The sequence below is a fragment of the Pieris napi genome, chromosome Z, assembly GCF_905475465.1.
Source record: "Pieris napi chromosome Z, ilPieNapi1.2, whole genome shotgun sequence".
Classification (NCBI taxonomy): domain Eukaryota; kingdom Metazoa; phylum Arthropoda; class Insecta; order Lepidoptera; family Pieridae; genus Pieris; species Pieris napi.
This window is the reverse complement of record NC_062259.1, coordinates 12,426,783-12,449,588: the sequence shown is the minus strand read 5'-3', so window position 1 is coordinate 12,449,588 and position 22,806 is coordinate 12,426,783. Positions and strand designations below refer to the sequence as shown.

At 33.2% G+C, this 22,806-nt stretch overlaps 1 protein-coding gene across 2 annotated transcripts; it reads right to left on the bottom strand.

The window, feature by feature from the left end:
- Nucleotides 1–2,297: 2,297 nt before the first annotated feature.
- On the bottom strand, nucleotides 2,298–22,384 carry LOC125062799 (sodium/potassium/calcium exchanger 4-like). 2 transcript variants are annotated; one of them, XM_047668961.1, is made up of 10 exons: nucleotides 22,289–22,384; nucleotides 18,685–18,771; nucleotides 15,804–16,022; nucleotides 14,260–14,396; nucleotides 11,873–12,043; nucleotides 9,977–10,196; nucleotides 6,321–6,434; nucleotides 5,527–5,745; nucleotides 3,406–3,507; nucleotides 2,298–2,734 (listed from the first exon to the last, which is right to left on the bottom strand). In XM_047668961.1, the coding sequence occupies exons 2-10, from the start codon at nucleotides 18,755–18,757 to the stop codon at nucleotides 2,406–2,408; spliced, it is 1,584 nt and encodes a 527-aa protein (XP_047524917.1). In that variant the 5' UTR covers nucleotides 18,758–18,771; nucleotides 22,289–22,384; the 3' UTR covers nucleotides 2,298–2,405. The 2 variants fall into 2 exon arrangements, with proteins under 2 accessions (XP_047524917.1, XP_047524918.1); XM_047668962.1 differs by lacking the exons at nucleotides 18,685–18,771; nucleotides 22,289–22,384 and adding an exon at nucleotides 16,293–16,418.
- Nucleotides 22,385–22,806: the final 422 nt, after the last annotated feature.

The following is a 22,806-nucleotide window of genomic DNA, read 5'->3' as shown; positions in this document are numbered from 1 at the left end:
TTTTAGCAGCAGCAGGTCTATCCACTCTGTCGATCCAGCATCATACAAATCTAATTATTTATATTTTTAGAGGCGAGTAAATTATATTTATGTAGATCTTCCCTGGTATCAAGTTTCAATCAAGCAAAGTCTTAAATCAAACTGGGATCTATCAGTCAGAAATTCGTTTAGTAGTTGGCGTGAACCAATAAAAAAAAATAAAAAAAAATTGTGTTCCTTTCGTAATTTCGCTAGCCCTAATATTTTTAGATATAAGTATGAATCCCATACGTCAAAATCGTATTATATATATTTTGACAAACGGGTGTCAAAGCTCAATCTCATTTTAACCTTGGACTTTATGTAATTTTTTTATTGCTACATGTTGCGTAAGTACATACATTAATATAGATATTTTTTTCTGTTCCGACAGTTTTATTTTTACGATTCCTAGTTACAGAAATGACTTAAAATACCAATATTCGCAAAGAGGCAAAGAAGGCAGACAAATTCACGCATGTTTCACCGATAATTAGTACCGGAGTTGTTTACCGTTCAAATCAATATGGGGTATCGAACCGGTGCAAGCGATTCTCAACTTTCGCATCGAGCGTTCGTATATTGGTACAGCTAAATGTTCTGTACTGCTCGCCTCGATTTAAATGTATTTTTATTGAAGTATACATTATGTTACCTTTAAGGCCATTGCTACATACTAATCCTCTCATTAAGTGTAAATTATTAGAATCATGTTTCTACGTGATACTATGTTACACAGTGGCTAATAAAAAATGTGATAAGATATCGTTACTAATCTTTGTATTTTATGTTTTTTAATAATACTGAAAATTCAATAAAATTTAAATGCGAATTTAAACCTTCTGTAATTTCACTATAATATTATAACTTTACCCCAAAAAACTTCTTTCCGTTTTATTTCTTATGTATTTAAGTAATAGTTTCTGCTTACTTTATGTACGTTTGCTTTCGCTTTTACGATTAAAAAGATGACATTACATTAACATCTTGAAAAATACATTTCAAATCTTGTCGCACTGAACACGAAATTCATTTTTGGCTACTGTCTTAATTCTTCGGGCCAACTGGCCCAAGCGTGCGACTCTCAACCCTAGAGTCATGCGTTAGAATCATGACTGCACCAATGGGCATTTCTTTCTATGTTCACTGGTACGGTGAGGCCCAGAAATCGCTTGTATCAGTCGCAGAAGGATGATCACCTACTTGCCTACTACTATCTTCTTCTTCTGGATTATATTTAGGAGAAATAGTTTTGAGAATTATTAATTAACCGTTAATGATTATTTAATACACTAAGTACACTGAAAACGTCCGAATCTATCTTATACTGTACTATAGGACACTAGAATAACCATGAAATAGCTTTTAATTATTAACCTTATCACCGTGTAAGTGATATTTCATTCAAGATATCCCAGTTGATATCTTGAATGAAATATCAATCAATCAATTTCGTATCAACCATGCCTCAGCAATTATCTAGTATCTGAGTATTGGTTACGGAATAAATTAAAGAATAATAATCAAATATGCCACACCCATCCAATTACAGTGGCACTTCGAAGAAGCATAACTTACCAGTTATAAAGAAGATAAAGACAGATATGACGCAAAGTTATTTTTAGAATTGTAAGGTAAAATACCAAACCTGTTCAATACATAACAACGCTACAACTGCACGGTCTTAATACTGAAAGCAGTTCACGAACAACAAATCAAACTAAAACACAAAAAAGTAAGAATATTTTTATTTCTTTCATTATTTTTTGGAGAAATATATTTTCCTTTAACAATCGAGGTCTTGAAATCTGTCCATGATAAAACAAGACAATACAACCTATGATCGAGACCATTCGATCGATTTAATCCATCTCATACGTTTAATCAGATCTTCTTAAATTCCTCCATTTATTTAAGCAATATTGTTGCATCTATAAGCGAGCGATAAAGAATGCGTTTTTTAAAATCGAAGACGTAGCCTGTGATAGGTCAACCAGGGAACACCGATTAAAACCAAGCGTCATTCACTCTAGACAAAAATACTACGCTTTGGACGACCACAGTGATGGGTTATTATATCCAAACAAATATGGAGCTAGCAACAAATCCAAGCATGAGTTTGGATTGTAGACATTGCGTGATCGCCGCGTGTCACAAAGTATTTTTGCCTATATGTTATATACATTCTCAACCTTGGGAATCAAATTTAATTTGTAAAACTTAACAATTACTATACAATATTTACAAATCCGACCAGGCAGCGCCTATTAATAAATTCATTACGTAAAAATATTTATTTTGGTTAACTCTACGCATAGTATTATTAATATTAACAGAAACAAAGCCGTCGTATTACAAGTTCAACACGTTCCATTTTTAATTGTCCATCAACACATCAAAGCAGATGGCAAAATAATTTCCATTTCTAATAAAATTGCAAATGTAATAAATGCAATGTAAAAGCAAATAAGAACAATGCCCACACTACGGCGAAGGTGGAATTTTCCAATGTACAAGACGGCCCAGAGGACAGCTACGGCCAGGAGCAGAGAGGCAACCACAAAATCTATGCCCGCCGAGTTAATGTATACAGAAGTGATCTCCGAGCCCTGGACGAGGAATGTGAGGGTTTGTATCATCCATGGCATTCCAAGAGCGAAGAGTATTGCCAAGGAATTTGCTCCCAAAGCGTTGGAAACACCTATACCCCCTTCACCTGTAACAACATAATCTTTATAGTTCGAAATCACGCGCATTTTTATAAGAAACCATGGCATAGAGTTAAAATATCTATATTATACAGTAACTAACAATTCAATTTATGCTAATAATACTCGTAAATGACGCAAATAACACTTGTAACAAGTGCTTAGATACTTAATTGTACATATATAATTACGCAAAGCCAAACAGCCTGATTGCAGACCGTTGCATGAATTTCAAGCCTCAATAGAAATACTCCTGGCTGGCTCCTTCTGGATAACCGTAACGAGTAAAATTCGCTGTTGCAACAAACTATCGCAGAGCATAGATAATGTGTAATCATTGTTAAGAGGTTAATTAAAAATTAATCGCAATTTGACGACAGTTATCATAAGGTTTTATTACTTTGATAACAATATAATACGCATTTAAATTTAATTTATTGCCATCGATATAAAACATTCTAAATTTGAAATTACCACTTGACAATAGCTTTATTCTGTGTGAAGCGAGATGTTTAAGAATAGACGTAGCATTTCTTCACAGTTAAGCTGATTAATAAAGTTTTTCCTGACAGCTGTCAGCCAACGTATTTCTCTAATTTTCCTTAAACGGCTCGCATAAAACACTAAATTATAATTTACTCAATCATAAAAGCCTCTGTGATTAAGTTTGCATACATACCTCGTCGCGACATGATATAGATCGATAATGCCTCTGGCAAACATCCTCCGAAGGCCAAAAACGTCATTCCCATCACCGAATCCGGAATTAAAAATGTGTGCCCTGCAAAATAATTATAATATATGCAAATGCAAAGTATATTTTTGCGACTTTTTTTCAAATTTTTATGTTTGCAGCTTAATAATAATGAGTACGTTGTCAAGCCAAAACTTCAATACAAAATCGATCGATTCTAAATTTAATACCAGTTCTCAAATCAAAAACGTAGAAAGTACGAAATAAACTGGCAATAAATTTAAAGGCCTAATTTTCACTTCTATAGCAATATAGCAAATATAAAGGCAGTTTAATTTTTTAATTGATAATTTCATTCAATTTATGTGTTTCCCTTTAGACCTAAGTGGAAAATTCAAGGTCGAATTACTTGTTGCCATATTATATTGTAATATTGCGAAATATATACTTTACATTTAACCGATAATAAATACGCAAAAAGATAAAAATATGTGTTCATATATTATGTAGCTCCCTCCGTGTACACGTAATTAAACATCCATTGAGATTATATTAAATAAAAAAATTTAACACAAAACAATGGAATCTAATGTCACAGTAGACATAAGAGTTATTATAATAATTTAAGTGTATTGACATTAATTAAAGAACATTATAAAATTGACAAAGGAAAGTTGATAATAACCAGCAAAAGTAAACAATGCAAAAGGCTTTACCGCGGTTTCTTGGTTACGGAACTTATTACTATACGGCTTTTATATCCAAGGACGAACAAAACAAATTTCCCTAACTGCTCTCATTTTTCATAATAAGGCCATTTTAATTAGCTTTAAGTACTAACAAACACTTGCGATAAGTGCAGGTACTTATTACTTATAATCAGTAATACTTTGTTGAGAAATAATAATAGGAAAAACTATCTTCATCGAAGTACCTGAGCACGAAGTAACTTCGACCAATTTTCCTTCCTCATAGACGTTATGTTAAAATTACTTAACCACGGAAGTTATACGAGAAACATTTTAATTTTAAGAGATCGTGATTTTTTTACATTCGCTTATTTTAAGGAATATTAAATTTATATATTATATTTTAAGATTTTTGAATTGAAGGTACAATTGTTTACAAAGCTAAAGACTGCAAATACAGGGGTCTAGGCTCCGAATATGATTTTGTCCCATTCGGTGTCGAGACCCTTGGTCCGTGTTGTCCTAGCGCTATAAGACTTTTTAAAGGAAATATCAAAAAGGTTAGTCGACATCACAGGAGACCGAAGAGCTGGCAGCTACCTTGGACAAAGAATTAGTCTAGCTAAATGGGGAACGCTGCCAGTATCTTCGGAACCTTACCTAAAGGGACTCCTTATAATAATATATTTTAGTTATTATATTTTATTTTTTTATTTTATGAGAAATACCATGAAAATTGTCATAGATCTGATTATGTGACAATTCTAAACAAACAACGATTAACTAATGTATATAACAACTATATGTTTATAGCCCATTGTTTATTCAGAGAAACATTTTAAACGAAATCTGAAATGTACGGTTAGCCTTTCATGTATTATCGATTGGCAAACTTACTATGGTTATGAAACCAATACTTTCATAATTATATTGAATAAAAAAAAAATCAGTGGCGCTACAACCTATTTAGGTCTTGGCCCTAGATTTCTGAATCTGTTTCATGATAATTTTTAAATCTAATAGGCAAGTACACACGCCGTCAACTTCTAAGAAATGTCGGTTTCCTCACGATGTTTTCCTTCACCGTTCGAGCAAATGTTAAATGCGCACATATAATGAAAGTCCATTAGTGCACAGCCGGTGATCGAACCCACGACCTCAGCTATGAGAGTCGCACGCTGAAGCCACTAGGCCAACACTGCTCTTCATAATTCATAATTATATATCAGAATTATTATTTCGTAATTTAGAAACGCTGTTCAAAAAGTAAAAAACTTTTGCATATATAATTGAATATGTGAATTTTATAACTAACTTTAACATATATAATACAATATCACTCTAGCACTTTTTCAATCAAATTATGTTAACGTTACTTTACACTTAGATATTTTGAATAAGATAGTATATCAATTACCTAAGACTGTCATACTCCAGGACACGAAGTACGAATTTCCACCAATCCAAACAATGCACATAATAAATGAGATAGGATAAAGCCTCCGATACGTAACTGGTGAGGGTATTGTGCAGGATAACACTAGTCTTAGAGGCCAACTGTAGAGCCACCATATTTTATAAAGGAGCGATTTTTTACTTGGAAATCTGAATATTGATTTTGTTGTGTTTTCTTCAACTGAAAAAAAGAATTCCTATTAATATGTACATTCTAGAATAAATTGATGAAGGTACTTCAGTAAAGGCGTATTTATGAAAAATGTTCAACTAATAATGTGAAACATTTCCACGAGTCGAATGCAAATCAAATTATTTCATACTTATGCACTTAGATAAACATTTCACATTCATTTGAAGTTCCACCGTTAACTATTAAAATAAATGATTAAAACTTATTTTAAAATGTATTATAATATTATATATACGGATTGAGTAAAACATGGGCCTCCAAATTTAATAAAAGCCTAAAATTGTAATGATTTTGGTATTAATATACCAAATGTTTTAAGGTGGGAACTGACCAATGTTACGAAGTGTAATGTAACATGTAATGTAATGTTGTACAGCGAGCATTCGTGCAGTCAGTACGTCGTGTTACGTTGTTTTCCCCCGTAACACGACGTACTGACTGCACGGAATGCTCGCTGTGTAACATTACATTACATGTTACATTACACCTCGTAACGTTGGTCAGTTCCCACCTTTAGATGTATGATAAAAGACAGATTAATTATTTCTGAAAATAACTATTACCTTTTTCTTCTATCTGTTTGTCCGTAACAGTGTTGCCGTTTGAAATATTTTCAGTACTAAATGCTTTGTTGTCAATACCATCCTCAGTTGACTTGTCCACTTCGTTGACGACATCTAGAACAAAGTTCTGATCAAAGGTCAATCTACAAAAATTTGTTGAAATCAATGCAACTATTTGATAAGCTATTAATTACGGAAGGTACAAATGAAATATCGTTAATTTGCTTGATTGGATTAATTTCGAAATATTTTGCGTGGAATTATATCTTCAATAAATTTCAATTTCAAGTAGGTACTTGTTTAAAATTAATATAATAAATATTACATTGAAATTATTGTATTAATTATTGCAAATTTGTTACTAATCCGCTAATGATCAGCTTTCCGTGCCCGACAGACGCTATACACATGGAAAGTCCATTGGTGCACAGCCGGAAAGCGAAACTGCGACCTCAGGGATGAAAGTCGCTCACCTTACCATTAGGCCAACACTGCTCTATATTAAATATGTTTTACTTTAGTGGTTTAATTACCATTTTGTTTAAACTATTTTTCACCTTTAGACTGATTTCGTAAGTAGTTACTAGGTTTAACAGTAATCATGTTTAAAATAATCTTTAATATCATTAACTAGACTTAACATTCCAATTGTTACTTCTTAAATATTTCAATAACGTTAGAAATTTATAATAAATTGTACCAAGAATAATAAACTACTTAAGTCCTCTTTGAATAAATACTAGAGAAACTCTTCTCTACGTATTTATTCAATATTGTTTGCTTTCAACAATACTCTAACGTCTTAAAATAAAATATTATATGAAATCCTTGTGCCTTCTTAGAAAGAAAATGTATGGATATTAAACTATTCTCTTCGAACCACCTACACTATCAAGTCGGAAAAATCGTATAACATAAGATAAGATATATTATTATAAATTAAATCGATACGTGACAATTTAAGAGATTAAGAATTTAATTTCCTATTATTAAAGTCACGGAAAAGGTAATTGCGCTTATGTGCTAACACAGAGTCGTCGCTTTAAATCTTACGTTTCGTTATTTCGACTATGTATTTGCGTGTTGCGTGTTGTTCCCACGAGATAAGTGCGTGCTCCTATTTCACCATGCCTCCTTCTGATAGAGGACATATCTTTGTTTTTAATTTATTTTATTATTATTTATTACTTAGGATGTCATGTGGAACATGGTGTAATGGTTGCCTTACAAACGTTGTGTATAACAAAAAACTTGGCGATTAAAAAGAGTGGCGGAGAGTTTTTGACGTGACAACGTCTTATAATTCGATGGAGCCGGCTGCATGCACGAAAAAACATGACTCATGCGGCGTTACCTTGCTCTGAGGCGTTACCTTGCTCTGAGGCGTTACCTCGCTCTGAGGCGTTACCTCGCTCTGAGGCGTTCCATTTAAAATTGACATAATTGTAAAGGGTCTTTCAATAGGGACTTCCGAACTTTTACAGTTGATAGCGGCCATCTTGTTGAAGCTACATCTGTCAAATTGGCTGTCATTTATTCAGTCTGTTTTGACAAATCACCATGGATGGATATAGCGTTCAACAACACGTGCAAATGATAAAATTGTTTTATCAAAATGGGTGTTCTGTTCGGGCAACGTTCCGCGCGCTTCGCCCATTATACGGGCGCCATAATCGTCCTACCGAGAGGACTATTCGCAGTGTGGTGGATAAATTTGAGTCCACTGGTTCAGTAAACGATCAACCAATACCCGTACGTCGACGAAATGCCACCTACCGCCATCTACCGAAAACATCGCCACTGTCCGTGAGAGCATGCAGGAGAATCCGAGGCGATCGGCAAATCGATTTTGCGTCGCTCACAAGAACTCGGCCTTTAACAGACCACAACTTGGCGAATTTTGCGTCGTGACTAGGGCCTGTACCCGTACAAAATTCAACTGACCCAGGAGCTGAAGGTAAACGACCATAGACAAAGACTTGTCAATGGTCAAAGTGTTCGCTGAATGGGCTCTGGAGCAGTTGGCAACTGACCCTAATTTTCATCGAAAAATCATCTTCAGCGATGAGGCCCATTTTTGGATGAATGGGTACGTTAACAAACAAAATTGTCGAATTTGGGCCGATACAAATCCACATGAGATCCAAGAGCGTCCAATGCATCCCGAAAAAGTCACTGTTTGGTGTGGATTTTGGGCTGGCGGCATCATCGGTCCATATTTCTTTGAAAACGACGTTGGCCAGGCCATCACCGTAAACGGAGAGCGCCATAGGTCGATGATTACCAACTTCTTGTGGCCTGAATTGGATGATATGGACACCAACGACATGTGGTTTCAACAGGACGGCGCTACGTGCCACACAGCTCATGCCACATTGGACATTCTACATGAGCGGTTCGATGGCATGGTCATCTCACGTGGAGATGATGTGAACTGGCCACCGAGATCGTGCGATTTGACCCCATTAGACTATTTCTTGTGGGGTTTTCTTAAGTCGCAAGTCTATGCGAATAAGCCACAAACCACAGCGGCCCTCAAAGCCAACATAACCCATGCCATCGGTCAAATTCAGCCTGATTTATGCACCAGCGTCATGGAAAATTGGACATTTCGGATGCGCGCCACCCAGAGAAGCCGGGGCGGACATTTGAACGATGTTATATTCCACACATAATAAAAATTGTTGATGATATCTAAAACAAATTTTGATTTATTTAAATTTGAAGATAGGAAGCCCTTAATGAAAGACCCTTTATTTATGCGTACAAATAAATGTAACTTGATCAATTCAATTGTGATTTCCATTTACCTCCTTCTCTATATCCATACAAAATACCTATCAAACAAATAAATTTTTTTTTTTTTTTAAATGCAACCATCCCATCAATATTTTTTTATGACGTTGTCACGTTCAACTATCGTCAGTAAACCGACTTTACAGACAACCGATTTTTTTTACCAGTTTTTCTCTTCCGTTCTACGCCCTTGATTTAAGAACTGGCATTAAATGTAAAATTAGAAGCATTTCAGATATTTTTTTTTGACGTTCATAAGTGTACATTGTGTTTCCTATATGAATAAATGATTTTGACTTGACTTGATTGTTAATGCATCAGACTTGCGAGGTGACATTACTCGTAGATTGTCAATCTATCAGTTATGTCTGCAGAAATAAAAGGATTAAAGACTCTCTTGACTAATAACAACTAGGCAAAATACCCGATCGTTTTAAATTGATACCTACTGCTGAAAATCAATGCGTGCAGACAGATAGCTACGCCGTATGTGAGTATAATATGCATTTTGCTTGTGTACTACAGACACATTCGACTTCAGACTAATCGTAACCTATAATAAAGATTGATGTGAAATAAGTTAGCCTACCCCAAATGCTTTGGATAAAACTTAACTATTTTGCAAGATTTTTATATTTAACTATTCGAACGTTAGGAATTAAATTTGTTTTAAAATGGCACAAGGAAGCGATTTTTACGTGATTTTTTTATACGAAATGAATGTCTCTGCAAATTGTATCCATACAACGAATGTAATGAGATCCAACGCTGGTTAAGATAGTTGTATAGTAACAAATAAATAATAAAATATATTTTATAGACAACATTGAATTGTGTTAACTGAATACAAAGCTACTTACATGCAGGCTTTCGGCAGCAGCATCCGACAATTTTATCATAGAGTACAAATAACTTCATACTGTTGAACATCACGAAGAAATATACGATATACAGGAGGCCTAGGACGAGAGCTTCATACCATATCACCTCTCCATCCCATACGATAACCACTAGTACGCTTACATTGATCATGTAAATTAATGCATCTCTTGTTACCGGCCGACGATCGATCTTGATAGGCTGAAATTTCAATATTTGCAGTAACATGATCTATAGTCTTAGGGTTAGAATAATATCATTCAGGTATGAAGGAAATTTTTACTCAATTTTCAATCTGTGCTTTATCTCTGGTTGGTTTTCAGGTCACGGCTGAATCAATTTCCACATGTGAAAAGCGTAAAGGAAAAGCTTTTATTGGAAGCAAGTTCAAAATTTAAAATTCAGAATTTAGTTTTGATAGTTGTACAAATTTCGACTAGGCGCGGTTCAACGACATGCAAAGGATGTCACACGAGAAAATAAACTCAAATACGTAATAATAAGATTTACTTCCTTAGAAATTTAAACCACGAATACGTCATTGAGATGATTTATAAGAAAGGTTGCTGAAATGCCTGCTCCATATTATCTACGGATGAACTTGTGTGAAAAACCGGTTTTATTATTAGGGTAGCATGTAACTGGGTGAGATTTTGCCGGGTTCGACGACCTTCGAGCTTAGTACTTTATGTTGCTATTGATGCGATCATGTCATATCAGTTTCCCAGTAATTGTTGAGCATATATTTATGTACTGCGCATACCTATACTGCTTTTTTTTTTGTTGAATTGATACAAACAATAAATTTAAAAAAAAACATTATAAATAAATACAATTCCAAACTTGCTTCAGCACATTTTCAACGCTATGAAATTCCGTTTTAGCTTTTTATTACTTATTGAGGTTTTAAGTAATGCTACATAGGCCACCATGAAAAATGGGAATTATCGTGAAAGCGAGCCGACACAAGTAACCAAAGTCATAATAAAACTTTGTGAAAATTTTGATAAACTTACTATATTTGTATCATCGATATTGGAGCAAGATGTTAAGAATTTTCATACAAATATATAAAAAATCGTCTTTGCGAAACACGTGGACACACATACAGACTGCAAAATTTCGAACCTACGACGATTGGTATTGTTATTTAGCAATATATTTTCGTGTTTATTTATTTCTTGAAGAGCGAAAGCCCATCTCTCGCTTGTAAATTACTGAAAATTCTATGCCAGCGAGTCTTTGTTTCATGGAGAATCGAAGCTTACTGTAACGATTTTTACTTTATTTTTAAGTGTACGTATTTTCGTGCATCTATTTAGTTTAAATACGCCCGAATACCAAATCGTTTCTTAGTTTCCCATAACAAAATATTAGATTTTACGTATTATTTTCTCAATTATTATCATACGTCAATAAGTGGGCGAGCTACGTAAAGGTAAGACATTGTTTTATAAAAATATAGACTATTTATCAAAATAAAAGAAAAATAAACTGGGTGTAGTGAAGCATAACAATGCACTCGAGAGAAAAGGAAAATAACATTTCCCAGAACGTAATTGAGAGTTGGAGTCGAGACTAATAGGTACTTATAAGCTTAAAGATTCCGAAGTCAAAACATATTGGATTTCATTCATTTCTTCTTGAATGAATTATATCTTTAATTTTGTTGTCTATTTTCTTTGAAACATGAACTCCAAATTATTTAGTTAGTTGTCGATAACGAACAGAACTAAATCGCCGAACGATTTTCCGATATTTGTTTTTTATATATTATTACCGAAGTAAAAATAAAATTGAACAAAAAGTTGTTTAGTAAATTTATCAAAAATGCTATGATGTATTTTACCAATCAAGTGTCATATAAAAGAACTTACCGAGCCAGCAGCCAGGCTTCCTATAGCGGCAACACCAAGGATGTTGAACAGACCTGACCCGACAATAGTACCGATTCCCATATCGGACTGCGTAAGGAATGTTGAAATCACGTTTACGAAGAATTCTGGGCATGACGTCGCAACTGCCATAAATGTTGCAGCCGCTACATTCTGTTGCAAAAAAGTAACAATACAAATTTAATATGTAAATGTTTATTTGTATATATTGGCGTTTATCTACATAACACGTATTCAGCTATATAAACGATGACTGAGCAGTTTCTTTATAAAAATCCAGTGACAATATAGCCTTCCCTTTCTTGATAATTTTTCTCTTAATGGCTAAGTAGGTCTTCTGTGCCTGACCATTGATTTTTGGGTTAAGGTATTCCGGTTTCTTCGCGATGTTTTTCTTTATCGTACAAGCGATTTTCGAATGCACACATACTAACAATAGTCCACTACTGCACAGCCGTAATTCGAATGAATGACCTCAGGTTTGTGAAACCCTCTAGTAGCCAGTACCAGTAGTTATAAAAACTTGTTGCTATAAAGAATATCATAAAATCGTAAGTAGAAAGTCTTGTTGGTATCTCATTATATTCTCTTTGTTGTTCAATTATTTACTTTTCTTAAAAAATCTAATTAATTAATACTTGAAGCCAACTATCTAGTTTGTTTCTCTTGACTTCTCGGTACTCTTGGGCGTAATGGCGCACTTTGTCATTCCACGGAAGTTGTAATTAAAATGTGAAATACAATTTTGTTCTCATCTTATTTTACCCTTTCAATTTATAATTAAATAAAAATGCTAATGGCAATAATAAAGCTTTGTTGATTTATTTAACCTTTAAATTATCTAATAAATATTTCTTATACATTTTTATAAATTGTTTGTACTGAAAATAAGAGTTATGTTGGACTAACTACACAACAACTCATCGACTCAGCTACACTTGTCTACCTTGACAATTGACTCGAACCTAAACTATAAAAAACGCGTACTTTTGACTAATAACGAGATTTTCGTGGTTAGAGTTTTGTTGTTACAATAAATTTTCAAGTGTACAAAATGTGTATCGTCACGCTGAAAGAATGTTTTCAATACCGAAGGTTTCAATGTTATGAAATACAAGTAATAATGTCTCATCGTTAAAACTATGATTCTTAGTTATAGCAAATTTGTTGCTCAACGCATTGTAAGTAGTCTCGGTGTTGGCTCTACGCCGTAGGGATCTTACGTAGTTCTAAAGAATCGATTCTCGAATCTGGTAGTGCCATTTAATGTCAGTATCAATGCACCGTGCATTGGAAACAATCCATGAAATTTAAGACTTTACACATTGGCACAAAGGTTTGACAATTTTTCATAGAGGTTGGCTAATCTAATCCCTTCACCCACTTCGTTAGAAGCTTAAAACTTTCGGTAGGCGGAGTCTGCCGCGGTCACTCCTTTTACTTAAGATCAAAGATATATATACAATCCAGTTAATTGAGTTTAAAAGACCAAGGCTATATAAGCAGTTAATCCTACGACAATTTCATAAGCAGGATAATAACTTGAAAATTATACTACGATTAGGAAAATCTGATGTTAAGGAAAACCTATCAGCAAATTACATTTAACTACGATTGTTACAAACATTTGCGATCCGTGACAAAAATACGCTTCAACATTTCTGGATACGTCCTTCCTTGAATCTTTTTGTGTCGTGTTGTCAATTGAGATTCGTACGTACTTACGGTTTTCGCACGACTTTTTCTTTACAGAATAAGGTAATATAATGTTGAGTCGCTCATCTAGCCCCAAACATTTATCATTATTAAATAGTATACGTAAGTGAGACAGCAAAAAGCAGGAGAGTTAATAATAAAAATATTTTAGTGTAAATGTGTAGTACATGGCTAAAAACATTGGTGTGAATGAACCTTGCATGTTGTGGGTTAAGTAGATTAATTGAAAGTAAATACAGAGATAGTATAGTAGTTTTATTCTAGGAGTACACCTCTTCACATATTATTAACTAATGTAGACAAAATATTGTAAAACCTATTTCCCATTCTTCTCCACACGAAACTACCTTTTGGAAGGGGCAACTAGAATCATCTTTATATTTTATTTAACGTCCAAAAGTGCCATTTTAGATGGTCTAATTGGAATAAATGGTTTGACTATTGACTATTGACTGATGGTTAGCTCTTATCTAGTCCTATTTCTTTTCAATTGAATATTTATGAACTACGAGGTGTAAGCGATGTCATTTTGCTTCCGAGTATTGGTATGAAGGGCGAACTACGGCTCTGCTAATAATACGCTGCGATAAAGATGGGTACGAAATACTTGAATCATACAAATCAATCAATTATACAAAAAATGTCAAACATACCTGTGGTATCTTCAGATCTTCGCAAATAAGTTCCACACACGGAATAAAATAGTCATTGCACACAATAGCCAGCAAGGTGAACGCGTAGAGGCCAAAAAAGACGTATAATATGAACCCACCCTGACGTAGTTGTACATCTGTAAGATAATACTTTCACTGAGTTTTTGAAGTGAAACTTATTTAGGCGCATGAGAATAAAATTTTCACGGTACGTCACGAAGATATACAGCGTTTTTGTCGAAGAAAAGGGAGAGAGCGATTGAGACCGATTGTGATGTGAAAGTTAGAAGGGCGAATAACCTTATAGGTATATATTCTATTTTTAAAGTTAAATTTTCGTTAAGAGAATTTACAAAATATTAATATTTGATATTTTATGCAAAATAATTTATTGAAATCTCAAATGACGAATTGTAAGTTAAAGTTATTTCTTAAATTAAATTTATTATTTCTATTCCTATACAATAAATAATTCAATAAATTCCTAACATATCTTTCTTTTTCCCTCCCTCTAAGTCTCGGAAATCTAAAGTTTTAGAACTGAGCGGAAGCTAATGCTTCCGCTCAGTTCTCACTCAAGTGTAATATGTTTTTACAATTCCATCCTATAACCTCATGCGAAGATATGTTTTATGTGGAAATCACCCGTAAATGCCTACTTTTTGGAATCCCGATACTTAGTGGCTATTAATGAAAGTATACACTGTGTATAAAATTATCGTGCTGTGAAACCAAAACTCCTCTGAAGGCTTAGGATAGGATATCTAACAATAAGACGTTAATGTGTATTCCGTTTTTGGCTTTTGTGTACAGTGTAATTGTTTAGTAAGTAGCTACTTACTAAACAATAGATATACCGTTGAGCAAATAAATAAATCAATAAATAAATCAATAAATAAATCAATAAATAAATCAATAATTTTTTTTACTCCTGACATTTTTTATTTGTAGTTCAAAGTGTATATTATAATTTGGCATTAAAAAGTAAATAAAATTTTCATCTATCCACTACCAATCCCTTTAATAGCGATATTATTACTTTGATAATAGTGAAGGGGAGTGAAAGCAACCATTATTTTACTTGCTTTAAAAAAATTTTTTTATGGAATATGGGGATCAACTTCGGACGCCCAAAAATAGCATCAGCCCATGGACAGCCATTTTTATTGAGTGGTTGGCCTTTATAAACACGTCAAACTTATTTGGACTGTTTAGAATTTGGGGCCAAAATATTATGATGGCATTAAAAAATAAGCACAGCGTTTTATACACAAGTTAAGTACTTGAAAAACTTTTTTGTTATGTCTATTGATAAGGCTAAACTAACTCTAAACTGATCTGAAACAGGCGTATAATTAATCGTTTGTTGAACGGTTCACCAAAAACTTAAACGAAAGAAAAAAGGAATTTCACTGCTCTTTGCGTTCTTAAATCTCTAGAATTTCACATTATAATTTATGTAAACCGTTTTCTTATTATTATCAAGCAGGCTAAATGTAATTACTATGACTCTAAAGATAGCCGCCGAATTGCATTGCCCTTACCATCAAAGATTCCAGGCGGAAAACTGTCAATAGAGTTTTCACTGAAGCAAGTGACATCTGTCACATATTTCTCGACAACCTGCGTTCTTGTCCTGATCCAAGGTGTCCAGTGCCAGATCTCAGCTTCGTCATCGAGCCGACGCATCAGATCTTCGCTTATGTATTCGACGTCACCATTCTTATTAACTCTTGTTACATACACAACTTCACTGCTTGTATCTGCCAAGAAGGAGACTAGATTAAACACGCGGACGATCAGTTCTTTCTGTATAACTTCAAATGGTACATAATCTTCTATGATTACCGCGATTTATTTAAAATAGTTCTTTTTGGATAAAATCTCACGTTTTCTGCACACACTAGGAATATGTTATAATTTCTAATATGTAAAGAATAAATACAAGTGTATATATAATTAAAACTAATTCATCTCATCCATAAGATATCAATACATCCATTATTAACGTATATATATTTCGTAATCATTACCTTGATCAAATTATTAAAGCTTTTTCGTTAATGCGACGCACTATGTCATTAAGTAAACAAAACACACAAGCAGGAATAATTGTATGATTAATATTTATTGTGTATAGTCAGTAATATCTCGGCTAGTTTACAACAAGGCTAAAGATAAAATGAAACAGTTCTATCGTTAAGCACGACACCTTGAGTGATAATGATCTATGTGATTAGGAAAACCTATTACGAAAAGTTATTTCCAAAACATATGATCCGAAATTAAAATATTTTTTTTAATTTGATTGATGATAAAAAATTATAGTAGAAGCACGCGAGCCTGTATGTTATTCGGCAAAGAAAATCTTCAGAATAGTAATGCAGGTTCCAAAGGAAAACTTTCGGTTTAAATAGGAACAATATTTTCTGGAAGTTACAAAAAACAAATAACAACACTCAATCATGTTTTTAAAAATAAGTAAGGGATTTTATTCCTAGTGAAACCGGTATTTATGTGTTATTTATTAGTAAGTATTTTATTAAATTCTTTAAATAATTAATCCAAAGTACTAATACACGCTTATTTCTTAGTTTTTGTAGTTTCGCATCTAAAAAAAAATACTATTTAGTTACTATTTAGTTATTTAAATTTCAATATTATGAAAATGATATTCTAATAAACTAATATTTTAAATCTTTTTACAAGTTCTCTAATCAATGAAGTCTTTAGAATCAACTTACATTTTTTTAGGTTCATCAAAAATGTCGGAACCACGAAATTCACCACGGAATGCGTTTTAATTTAAATAACAATATGTATAAAGCCCACTCTTAGCGGTGATAAAACTACCTAATTTATTAAGAATCAAACTATGTATGTTTCAGAACAATAAAAAAAATTCTACACTATACACATACAACACTTTTCATAGAGTCTCGTATTAATATTGAACTACAACTGTTCGTTTAATCTGTTTGCTTTGTTAATCCCCACCTCTGATACCGAAATATATCACTTTTCCACCATAACATGACATTTTCGAGCCAATGGCTTATTACCCAACTTTGCTCCATTGCCTTATTAATAAAATAAATTATTATAATACTCGTGCGATTTTCTGTCAAATCCTTCACGCTGTGATAAACCGAGAAAGTACATACAAATCGGCGCAATCGATTAAGGTGAATGACACACTATAAAAGAATCCAAGTGAAGGTATTTCACGTAAAGTCAATAGAGTTCATTATCTCAGCCTGAAACTTCACTGCGTTATATATTATTATATTAGTAATAATTTGTATATTGTATTGTATATTTGTATTTGTATGTAAAACTACTTAAATTCGGAATGTTTTCCCGGAATATGCCAAGAGTATTATCAAAGGGTAAGTTACACGTGTGTAAAGCGATGTCGTTCGCATTTCAGAAAATGAAAACTCTACCGGTCTAAATGAGATATGTTTAAAGCAGGTTAAACTTTGAAAGCAATAAGTAGTTTTTTATTTTCGTTAGTTTTACTAATGTACTGATATTAATGAAACAAAGGGTTTGCTTATGCCAAATTTACCTCAATAAGTATAACTCGCGATGAGAGATCCTTCTATTAAATTAGAAACGTATTTTAATATGTAATATGTTGACTGGATATTAGCCCTCAATATGCTCAACGGCACTCATTTAGTTGCACACTGGCTGAATTCACAAGAATTGCATTATTATAATTAGTTAAAATAAGGTTAGGTTTTATATTTTCTTGCTTCTTTTATAGTTTAATTTTGATACTTAAAAGTTATACTTTGTAATATAATAGTAATTTAGTTACTGTAAAATTAGGAAATAAATTATAGCTCATTAAAATCGTAGGTTCTTTTCAATTATTTCATTCGGATAAGATAGCAAGATTTATCGATAGGCAATTCGGGCATTTATATAAGAAAAGTCAAATCGGCAACGCATATATTACATTTGTATTAGATCAAAACCATCAAGCTTGTAACAAAACTCCATTATATAGATATCGTTATTGTGAATTCCAAATCGTGAAGTTGCGTGGTACTAAAATTTTATATTGTAATTGGTATCGCTATTAAAGTTATGTGGTAAGCTTGCTGTCATTACGATACTTAATCATCGTAATAAGTCAGCCACTATTATACTATTGTTGATTGTTTACATTCAATCTAAATTTTATCTCCACATTCCTTGAGAACGGTAACTCCAAACATTAGCGAGAAATTCTGATGACTGAATCCTCAGTCAACGGTTTCACTAGCTCATGAATATCCACCCACGAGAGGATTCTTTTTCATAAGAAACACAGTAAACTTCAATGTCAGTCTATTGTCTATGGTCCACGCCAAACTGTATACGGTTACAGTTAATTTGGTCATTGCCTTATAACATTTATCACGGGTTACTTACTAAAATCTTCGATGGCGGTCACTGCGCAGACGCACAATGTACATATAGCACCGATGGCCAGTCTGTACATCATTGCAACCGACTTATCTGTAACAAGTGAAGATAAACCGTTTATTCATAAATCACAGTTGTGTAACTGACACACACCGTCCATTTTTGGGTGTAGGGAATGATGGATTCACCGCATTAGATGTTAAATGCAAAGGAAAAGCCCATTAGTAGAGTCGCTCGTTCGAAGTTCGAACCGCTAGGCCTATCATAAATACCTACCACATATTATAGTTCGATAGTCTCCAATATTTTTAGAAATATGAATTTTTAATTTAACAATGGTGTAATTCATATGTCTAACAATTTTAAAACACGGGCTTGTAAAAGGCTAACTTCAATTTAATTTAGAAACAAGCTCGGGGCAGTAATCATACTTCCACGCATTTACGATGGAAACAACATACAAAGGGGGTTTTTTGTCGACGAAACTCAGTGCCACTGGCTTTAGCTTTTTTTGCTTGGCAGATTTAACTGCTATTTACTAATTGTATTGTGAACTAAAAGTTGCATTTTCAAACGTAATAAACATTATAAAATACTATTTTATAATGAAATCTCCGCCAGTCGACTATTGATCTTGTATTCTTTGTTTTATCAATTCTTCTCTTCGCTATCAGGAATGAAACGTTTAGAATTATTTCATAAAATTATTGAAAGGTGATTTATTCGATGCCAAAATATTTAATAAAAGCTTTGGGTTTTCCGTAGAATACTTCAACACAATCATAACCAATATGTAGTAAGTAAGATGTAGGTTATTGTAAATCAGGTGTCGGAAATCTATTTTTGTCTAGTTACTCATTTTTGCATCGGAGGAATTTATGGTTACTTCGTCCGACGTTCCGCATCTATAAGGCAAATCTCTGAAGCCCTGCTTTTTTATCCAAAATTCGATATTTAAACATACATAGAAACAACTACGATAAGTTAATATTGAAACTGAACGGCCGACTAAGCGTTATAATAAGGCGCTATTGCGTATGGCCACAGGTTTTTCAAATATAAAAGCAATAATGGCATTATATAATGCACTTGTTCGGTGCCACTTGAAATGTAACTCTATGATTTGGGATACAAGAAAAAATATATTCTCTAATGGTGGAGCGTATTCAGAATAAATTTACGAACTCGAATAAAATCTCTGAACTAATTCGGTTTCCAGCCTCCAACAACGGTATAAACCTGAACATTAGATAAATTTGGACATTAAGAGAAGAGAGAATTCCACATTATGTGGGTTTATTTTCATATTGTTATCAACACGGATGTTAACTAATCGATTTTTAATTAACCATTGGTTAAATGTTTGAAATTGGTAACAATGCAATCTCGTATTGATAACAATAAAGGTACCGTTAAATATTGTGGATTTTCCATCTGAGATATTGTATAATATGTATTATTTAAAACTTAATTATATTAAACTGACATAATAGTATATGCCACGGCCTTCTATAGGAAGGATTACATAACTATGAATACCTTATACAAAATTATACTTATTATTTAAGGAGCTTCGCTGTAGACGAATCGGAGAATTATAAAAAGATGTCCCAAGAGATATTAAATTATAGGTTGTAGATATAATAGGCCGGTTAGTCTATTTCTTTTGCTCTACTAACTGTGTCTCGATCGATAAACATATCGAAATACAACGTGACCTTTTAAACGTTTTGTTTGTAAGTGGTGTACGGTAGTATACGAATCCATTCCTTACGTTCCTCGCGAAACTTTGTTATTGCCACCTCGCCGTATTTATTGCTTTATTTACTCAAAAGGTTGTGTGTATTATGGACACTTCCTATAGAAATTAGAATTCTTAATTTTTTCAGCTATAAAACAGACACGACGAACTGCCAAGACAATGTTTTTATCTTTTTTAATCATTTGTTCAATCAGTGCCGATGTAGGGTGGCCCGCGCGGGGTGATTCTTTAATGAAAGTTCTAGCTCTCCGGAACTCAGGACACCATGCAACCGTATATGGAGGAGCATGAAGTCCTAATGCTCTCAAGTCTTGCAACATGAGCTCTGTAGTAAAGATGTTCTAGCAAAGATTTTAAACCGCGCGAACTTATCCATTTTTAAGAACACGTTCCGACATGACACAAACAAAACACTTCTAATTTAAAAAAAATAAGAAATCAATGTTTTTAAGATTAAAGAAACAACTTAGGAAGTCTAATAACTATATTTTCTTTGCCTCTGAAACGAATTAATTCCAATTAAAAAGATTTTTCTAATGTCCGGTTGGTGGAATCAGTTTCCGCACTCAGACTCTCACAAGGTCGGTTGTGCAAGTAATGTCCGTTATAAAGGAAATATCTGATTATAGGAAATAATATGCCCAATATTGAAATAATTTCCTGGCTACAATTACTATATTATTTAATTATTTTCTTCATAGATGGCGTGAACGCGATGTTAATGATTGATTATTTTGTTTTCGACTTAATATCCATTTTTAATTACTTTTTTTACCTACATACATATACAACCTATATATTAAGGTTAAGAATATTGTAAATACTAATATTTGTGTTACTTATAAATTTTTACTTGTAATTTACGTTATGGTTCGGAATGCGATAGACTGAAAAAATATCTTTGGAATAATAATAGTATATTATATGGAAAATGTCTGTGGAAGTATTCGTAAATAGATAAAGTCAAGTTGAATGAATAGAATCCATGTGGTATGGACGCAGTTGGAGTTTTCATGTCATTTGGATGCCTGCAAACTCCATCCATACAAATGCTACCAAATTCCCTTACTGAACTTTCCTAAAATTCCCCAGAACAGCTCATCCAAACTTCACTTTGATATAATACGAGAACGGAGAACAAAAGCATTACGATCCCTGTTTTGAACTTTTAATATGATCTAATATTCAACTCAACAAAATTAGTAAAAAATATGCATTTATCACGATAAGTTAAGTGATTGATATTAGTGATTAAATGGATTAATTGTAAAAAACACCTAAGAATAATGCAATATAAATTCATTTTGATTTAGTTATTTTTTTTAGTTAGTTTTATTTAGTTATTGTAGCAATACCAGAGACTCGTAAGATTGTTTGCGTCGGCACAGTTGCCATGTATCTCGTCTCTAGCATTCAAGGGCTTAAAAAAATACATTTCTAAAATCTATCTATCTATCTATCAGGGCCATCTGAAAAATGACCCTACACACCAACTGTGTCCAAAACATTACAGTCACCATTTTATTTAAAAAAATTAACACAAAGAAATCAAGTATCCATGAGATATACAAATAAGAATTCAATTATATTCATTAAAAATATTATTCAAAATAAATGGAATGGCACCGATTTTGACAAAAGCTCTCTCTTCTCTTTCTTGCAAATTGTGCCACTACGACATAAAGATCAAAGTTAAAAATTAAGAATTTTTAAAACAATAATAATAAAAACGTCTATATAAAATTCGCTTCACTTCGCTTTACGCATTAAACTACAACTAACCAGGCTTTACCTTCCCATCACTCACAATACACAATATCACGTAAACTTCTCAAACGCGTTACTTACAATATTGTCGAGCCGATGTAAGAATAATATCGAATTAATTCGCCATTGTGGATCAGCCAGCGATCCGAATCACAATACTGGAATCGGAATTTCAACGACTCCCCTTTTAAGGTGATAATCTTATGATAAGAAGCTATTTGCGATTATTTTATTCAATTACATCCAAGATATTATTGTTGATTTAGTTACTGATATACAGTGATTTGATTGTGTTATCGTGTCAGTTGTTAATTTTGGTTTAGGTTTATAACGTCGTTAAAAATTGTATAGGAATTTATTAAATTGCTCCCAGTGAGGTCAACTGAAAAGTACTCAGTTATCGGAAAATATTATTTGGTAAGGAGCGTGTTAGGGGGCGTCCATAAATTAGGTGAGGTGTTTTAATTTTCATTTTCTGTACCTCCCTCCCCCCCTGGTGATATGTCGTGAGATTTTATTCCACCCCCTCCCCCATTCCCCAATCTCACGTGAGATTTTTCAAAATGTCGGTTCCTTACGTAAACGCGTAAGAAGCTATC

Excerpts from the sequence above, each read along its gene's own strand:
- LOC125062799 (XM_047668961.1), bottom strand. The coding sequence starts at position 18,757 with ATGATGTACAGACTGGCCATCGGTGCTATATGTACATTGTGCGTCTGC. Across the intron at positions 3,508-5,526 it reads CTGGAGTATGACAGTCTTAG|GGCACACATTTTTAATTCCG; the intron begins GTAATTGATATA and ends ATTATTTTGCAG. Across the intron at positions 2,735-3,405 it reads CTATATCATGTCGCGACGAG|GTGAAGGGGGTATAGGTGTT; the intron begins GTATGTATGCAA and ends ATGTTGTTACAG.